Source organism: Maylandia zebra, linkage group LG7 (genome assembly GCF_041146795.1).
Source record: "Maylandia zebra isolate NMK-2024a linkage group LG7, Mzebra_GT3a, whole genome shotgun sequence".
NCBI lineage: Eukaryota > Metazoa > Chordata > Actinopteri > Cichliformes > Cichlidae > Maylandia > Maylandia zebra.
The window spans coordinates 29580735-29588318 of record NC_135173.1 but is presented as its reverse complement, the minus strand read 5'-3'; the positions used below and the strand labels follow the sequence as shown (position 1 = coordinate 29588318).

The window sequence follows — 7584 nt, the reverse complement described above, 5'->3', positions numbered from 1 at the left end:
TTTTCAAACTTTTTGTAGTTTATTGCACTTTGTTGCAATTTATTTAATTACTATGCACTTAATGCATACATATTATTAAAAATTGGGCTATAATGGTTGTATTGATATATAGCAACTTGAAATACTCCCAAAATTGCACTACAGCATGTAAAAATATAATATAAGCTCTGGCGGACTTGGTTCTATGGTAGGTCTTAAAGGGTTAATATACTGCTGCATGGACTGAGCTGTAGTTACATCGTAAGGTTTTAAAAACTGAGCTTTAAAATGATTAGCGGTAATAAAAACCGATCAACATACTTTATGATGAACTACTTTGATTTAAAATCTTTTACATTTATTTATTATTATTAATAATTATTCATGATGAATTACTTTGTAATAAATCACTTAATGAAGACCTGATCGTGGCTTACTTTAATTTACTTTAATTACTATAATGACTTTATTTTTTGATTTAATTTATGATTAAACCCTTTGCGATTGTGTTATCATAGATTACACATAGACAAATGACTATGATAATGAATTTGATGAATTAATAGATTACTTGGAGGTAAATTAATTTACGATAATTTTATGATGAAATATTTCATGAAAAATTAATTTATAATAAATTACCATGATGACGACTTTGTAATTAAATATTTCATGATAAAATAAATTCTAAAGCAAAGAAAAAGAAAACTGAGTGAAGCTTTTCCCAAATTTTGTTTTAATCTGTCAGCTCGGACAAAAAGCCGACATAAAGACATTGCTGAACATTTTCCTCCACACAAACTCGTGATGCCATGTTCACCTAAAAAACATTTCATTGGTAAAGAAGATCATGAGCGGCGACGATAAATGAACCGTGCTGACAGAATACATGTGCAGATCAGATCTATAATACAGTTTAATAGCACAGAGCTTCATGTCAGAGAAGCTACAAACAGACATGAAATCAAATCTGAACATCAGCAAACAAAACATTCAGGTTTATGATGTCATCATGCCTCACAGGCTTCAGTGTGGAGCTCAGAGCATCCACAGCTCCACCCGCAACCTCCAGCACGCCCCACAGCCCTGTGTGTGTGTGCGCACACGTCTGTGTGTGCACATGCAAGTGTGTGTTTGTGTGCGAGTGTGTGTGCATGTGTGTGTGGGTGCGTGTGTGGGTGTGCGTGTCACGTTCAGAGCGTGCTGTCACCACCACCTGACAGCAGGAAGAACATGGAGGGGAGGGGGTCAGAGGAGGTAAATATGGAGACGAGCACACATAAAGGTGTGTGTGTGCAGGTTGAGGAGCAGGAGGTCAACGGTGGGTTAGAAGCAGGTGGATGTAGGTAGGAGGAGGGGGAGGAGGGACCCACTGATGTCAGGGAGCCTCTAGCGTTTGATGGTGGGGGGGGAGCAATGAGGACAGTTCTGAGGGGCTATTGGCCTAGAAGGTCTTCCTGTGGATGGCACGTGCTCTGTCTTCTTCATATTCCCGTTTCGACACCCACATCTTCTTAAAGGTGTCCAACGACGCTAAGATGGAGCCACTGCATCAAGAAGTGAGGTCAGAGGAAGGACCAATCAGAGGGGATAGCCACAAAGACACACAGTGACACACGAGTGAATCAAAGACTTACCCAATCCACGTGGAGTACAGCCTCTCCTGGGGGGCCGAGATCTGCCAAAGAGAAACCAGAGGTCACTGACACCTCCTGCTGAGACCTCCTCACTCACACCTCCTAAATGACATCTCCTCACCGAGTGCTCCTCTCCAAGACTTCTTCACGGTTTACAAAGCATTTTATTTTCTTTGTGAATACATAAATATATTTCTTTTAAATGTATTCATCTCTGCTCTCCTCCTCCTCCCGAGCATTTTCATGAGAAACAGGCTCGGGATGCCCCTGTGCTGCGAGTACTTCAGTGAGCAGGAGAAGGAGGTCAGAGGTTACTGTGGGTGTGTCCCAGTCAGAGCTTACCTTGATCTTTACGTCTTTGGGTGCGAGCTTCTTCACTTCAGTCAGTAACCGTTCGCCGAAGCCTGAGTGAGGACAGTACCGTGTTACTCGCCGCTGCGAACAGGAAGTTTTACGGACTGCAGTGCATGCACTGACCTTTGATGAGCGTGGAGCCGCCACACAGTACGATGGTGGAGAAGAGCGTGCGCCGCAGGTCCATGTCGGACTTCTGGATGGCGTAGGCCAGGACTTCGTGGATGCCTGAGCTCTCGTCTCCGATCAGGTCGGGTCTGAACAGCAGCTCCGGGGCGCGGAACCTGGCGGGGCCGATCTGAAAACGGCGAGATCACATGTCAGGGGAATGGGGAGGAACGCTACACAGGAACGACCAATCAGTAGGAACAGGACTTACATTTAAAGTGCTTCCGTCAGGGAGGACGTACTGAGCCTTCTCGGTCTCTAAGGTCTCGTCCTTCTGAGGGTTCAGGGAGAGGTAGCAGGCTCTCTGCAGGGACATGAGAATATTAGAAACGCTCATAACACCTGACTCACATTTCAGCACCGCCACCGCCTCACCTCTTTAATGGTGCGAACGACCTCAAACTCGGCCGACGTGTTGAAGTTGTATCCTTCCTTACGCAGCAGCAGTCGCAGGTACCGCGACACATCTCTCCCAGCGATGTCCACACGCATGATAGAGTGTGGGATGGCGAAGCCTTCGTATATGGGCACCACGTGGGTCACGCCATCGCCCGAGTCCAGCACTACGCCGGTGGTGCGGCCTGTGGCGTACCTGTAGGAAAACAGAGGCCATCACGGTTATGATAGAGACTCAGCAAACGCCTTCTAGCCTGCTCTGATTCTGTCTGGTGAACAGACGCGCAGACGACGCAACATGCATCACACGCACTTTTCTCTAACTTAGAGAGACAATTAAAATGTCATCAACACACAGACACAACAGGATAACCATCAAAACCCCATCAGATCCAGTCATGTTAACATCAGGACGTTTCTCAGCCCAGCAACATGTTAAATTCAGGCTTCACGTGTTTAATAATCGACCGTCTGCATCCTGCACAGACTCTGTTCCGGGGTTGGCACGTTTTTCAGATCTGAACATTTTTGACGAAAATTTGATGAAAATTTGATCTCACAATGCGCACCGTGAAAAAAATCAAACAAACAAAAAAAAAAACGGAGTGGACATGTAGCAATGATGAGCTGGTACTGGCATTTCTGAACAAGAAAGGGAAGAACCAGATTCTGGTTTATATGCAGGCAGCAGCAGGAGGATTTCCTGTTGTGATCCAGGGTCGAAGCTTTGGCCATGTTTCATGACAGTGGGCAGTTTGAGCTCCTTGGCAGAGTTGAGACAACACCTGAGGAGGCAGCAGCAGCTAGTTGTAACGTCAAAATGGATTATTTACGGTTTTGATGTAGCATAGATTCAGTACCAGTGTACACTTTGAGCTACAAGCGTACTTGTTGCCAAATGCAGCGATCCGTTTGGTCAAAACTCTGAAACATCGAGCATGTTCCAAGCTTCTGAGTGTCACACATTCATTCTGTGAAGTTCGACAGCTGCTTTAAGAACAGAAACACTCATGCTGATTTTACTTGCCCAGTGTGTGAAGGCCTTCCATCACAGAGGGGCTCAGATCATAATGTGACCCAAAGTCACATCTGATTGGTTCAAAGCACACAAAGACTCAGTGAGCCGTCACAGATGGCGGTCAGGGTCCTCCCCTTAAATGAGGAACACACACCTACAATCAGAACAGAACCCTGTGTGTGTGTGTGTGTGTGTGTGTGTGTGTGTGTGTGTGTGTGTGTGTGTGTGTGTGTGTGTGTGTGTTTGAGTGAGAGAGAGCTTGCAGTGACTCAGGGTAATTTAGGGCCTATACTGCCACCTTGTGTGGGAGCCATGCAACTGCAGAGAGTCTTCAGTGAGCCCTCATGTGTGTTTAACACCTTTAACTGTTTCTTGAGCAAACATGAGGCTGAGGTTCACGCAGCCCTCAGCTCAATGCTGAGTCAGCAACAGGAGGACACAAACAGGAAGTGAGTTCTTACAGACTGAGCACGGCCTGCATGGAGATGAAGAGTGCCGGCACGTTGAAAGTCTCGAAGAACACTTCAGCCGCCTTCTCCCTGTTCTTGCTCGGGTTCAGAGGAGCCTCTGTGAGCAGCACAGGATGCTGGGAAAGGTTAAAAAAAAACCAAAAAAAAAAAAACACAGGGTTAGCGGTGTCGCGACAAGCTCGTGTGTGGAAGTGAGAGAGCCGGAGAGGAGCTCACCTCCTCGGAGAATGTCTGCAGCTGCTCCTTGGAGTAAACGTACTGCCAGATCCGCTCCATGTCATTCCAGTCGGTCACGATGCCATGCTCCATCGGGTACCGCACCGACAGCAGGCCCCTGTGCTCCTGACGGGAGGAGGAGGGGGAGAGTTTATTATTCCCTGAAAATGTGATACAGTCACATGCTTTGATCTGATGGAAAAAAGAGAGCTGCAGATGCTGTGAGAAGGTCATGTGACAATTATCTGGAAAAAACAAAACAAAAAAAAAAAAAACAAAAAATAAACACACAACCAAAAAAAACAAACAAACCCTGTATTCAAAACAAGAAACTTTATTGATCCTGCAGGGCAATAACTTCCTGTTCCTCCTCCAGTGAGAGCAGAGCTGCTGGACCTCCTGAAGCTGCTAGAGATGAGCAGCTCAAGCATCACATCCTTCATCACCTTCAATCGCCATCATAAGGTTACTAAATACATGACATTTACGTGCTCTCACACATTAAACGCCTTTCGGTAAAGATGACACTGCCTCACCAAGGTCTGCAAGCTCAGGTTTGATTGCCTCTGCACCGACCTCAGCAGGAACAATAAAGAGTCGACTTTAAAGGAGCGTTTGTGATGAAGGTGTGGCCCATCGAAGCTCCACACAATAACAACAACATCAACAATAATGATAATAAAAATGATAATTATGATAATAATAATTACAATGATGATGATGATGATGATAATGATAATAATAATAATAACAGCATCATAAGAGGGCAGTGAGTGTCAGCAGGGATGTAGTTTAATCGGCAGTGAGGAGGAGCAGCGGTACCTCGGCCTTGGGCCCGATGAAGAGGTCTCCCTCCAGGGCTCCCGCCATCACGCGCACATGCTTCGGACGCCCGACGCTGCACATGAAACACACAGAGCACTGAGAGAGTGAGCTGCAGGCTTGGTTAAACAGCAACAGAGATCATGGAGTCTCCGTTAACTTACTAGTTGGGGAAGCAGTACTTGGGGATCTGGTCTCCCGCAAAGCCGGCCTTGATGACCCCCGACCCCTGCAAGGAAAAGAAAGATGACGTTTGAGCATCACAGGGTTAAAGAAGCTGAGAGGTCATGAGATGCCGCCCGAGGCTGGAAGCAGTCCCAGCTCCTCTGCTTCAACAGACACTTTGTCCTCCGAGTAAAAAAAAGTTGTTTCTGCTGCACAAAGCTTCAGTTCCTGCTGTGAGTGAGCGAACAGGAAGGAGTGCCAGACGCCAAACCCCGACAACGGCAGCTTAATTATCCCAAAGATCTGAAACCATGTCTCACAAAGAACTCAGAGAAGCTCAGCGGTCTAAAGCTCGATACCAAAACCTTCTCAGTGAAGTAAAACCTGAGTAAAGACAACCAAGTAAAATCTGTGAAACGTACCAACGCTGAAATAAACTGAACTGAAAACTGTTCATTAGACGCACCAACTATCAGCTTCACTGTGATTACTGTTTGAGGCTTGATCTTTGACCTATTGATTTGTGTTTCTGAACTCTTCATCAGCGCACTCTCACAGCCACACATGCACATGAAACCTTATTTTAACTTTTAGATCGCAAATAATCCCTGCAGGTGGAAGCCTTGGGGTGGAGCTCGTCCCACCATTAATCTCACACCCGGTGGAGTTTAGGCACCCCACCTTTGGTTTTGGTTTGAAATACAACAGCTGCCAAAGCATTGCCTTCCTGGTTGCCACCTTTCCGCTTCTTGTAGACAAAATATGCCAATTTCGAGTGAGTCTGAGTAAGTGACTGTAAACTTGCTCTCTTTGTACAACCTGCAGGTCTGTGAGGCTCCTCCTTTCATGACCCCAGGAGGGGGTCCTCCCTAAATTCACAGAATCAGCCCAAGATGAGAAACCTTCAGTCTCTGAACCTGAAACACACTAAACTGAGACTCCTGCTCACAGGTCAGGCAGTCTTTGTAGACAACGCTCAGAGCGCCTCAGCTGGCTTCTTGAGATCATCCAATGAGAAAACAATAGGCTTAAAGAGACAGGAGCTGAAACATCTTTGCTCAGACTGATGGCCTGAGCGGGTGAAGAGGCATGAGTGGAACATACACTGGATTCATTACGTTTAAATCAGACACAGCTCCAGCTGAGAGCTGCACGTCACAGGGCACGTCACTGAGAAATAAAAAAAATATAGTCAGGTTTTAACTTTCATTGACGGAATTAAGGTTAGCTCTATGTGATGATGAAGCTCCTCTCGGTTATTGACAGTGTCACGGCCATGCTAACATGCTAGCAGCCGTCTGCTGTACTACATGTGGGGCTTCGGGGTGACTCCCGCAACCTGTCTGCTGGTTATTTAGCAGCAGAGCCGGGTGGAGGAGTGAGCTGATGCCGCTACAGCACTACGGACAGCTAACACGCCCCGGATCCGGCTCCACTAACCTGCTGCTGCCCGGAGCTAGCAGCGGATCCGGCTAGCGGCTAACAGCTGCAGAAGTGAGCCGGCCAGAGGAGGCGAGCTGGCAGCGTCATAGAGGGAACATAGAGGAAAGAGGAACCCCGCTGCACCTCCAGGAAAGGTGAGCACCGACCTATTAGCTCCGACACAATAGCGGCAGGCTAACGGTTAGCCCGCGGCCTCGGGCTGGGTGTGGATGAATGACATCATCATACTTACATTATCAATCACCACCGGTTGGTTAGCTAAAATGTCATAGGACTCCATGACCGCACGTGCGCTTCAGGTGTGTTTCTATCGATCCGCGTGAGTCTTCGTGCCCGTTTAGTGTTTTAATCATGTAAAAATCAGCGCCGGTTAGCAGCTCCGCTCTACGCCTGTCGACGCTCCTCTGCCGCTGCTGCCGCCCCGTCCACAACAACCACAGCACCGAGGCGGGCTCACGGTGCAGACAGCCAATCAAGCTCCAGAGATCCTGACTGGCATCACGGAGAGCCAATCAGCATGTCTATACGCTGTCAACGAGTGGCAGCGTTTCTGCTGGTCTGCTGGCAGATCACAGTTAACTATCACATTTAACAAATAATGCAATTAAAGCGCTTTACTACACAGAGGTTTTTAGCAGTGTTTTCTAACGATAATATCAGCTAAAAATTATTTTATTTAATCTACATTTACATTTTATTAGTCGGTAAAAAGGATGACAATATATTCACCGAAAGTGACAACATAAAAGATAAACACTTCATGTTGCTCGTAATAAAATAAAAAAAAGTCCAGTAGTTGCACTAAAAGTCGACAAATGCAGCTTTAAATACGTTTTCCGGGTACCCTCAAGGCATTACCAGTGTCACGGGATCCAGCCAATCAGAAAGCTAGAAAAAAGCCAAAGTGGGCGGGTCC

General features: G+C 46.6%; 1 protein-coding gene across 2 annotated transcripts; it reads right to left on the bottom strand.

The window, feature by feature from the left end:
• Positions 1-692: 692 nt before the first annotated feature.
• On the bottom strand, positions 693-7462 carry actr1b (actin related protein 1B). Of its 2 annotated transcripts, none has more exons than XM_076886223.1 (11): positions 7398-7462; positions 5225-5289; positions 5061-5136; positions 4239-4364; positions 4014-4138; positions 2514-2730; positions 2350-2442; positions 2094-2268; positions 1959-2020; positions 1617-1657; positions 693-1526 (listed from the first exon to the last, which is right to left on the bottom strand). In XM_076886223.1, exons 1-11 carry the CDS (start codon positions 7428-7430, stop codon positions 1424-1426), a joined length of 1116 nt encoding a protein of 371 aa, XP_076742338.1. In that variant the 5' UTR covers positions 7431-7462; the 3' UTR covers positions 693-1423. The 2 variants fall into 2 exon arrangements, with proteins under 2 accessions (XP_076742338.1, XP_004556187.1); XM_004556130.4 differs by lacking the exon at positions 7398-7462 and adding an exon at positions 6901-7115.
• Positions 7463-7584: the final 122 nt, after the last annotated feature.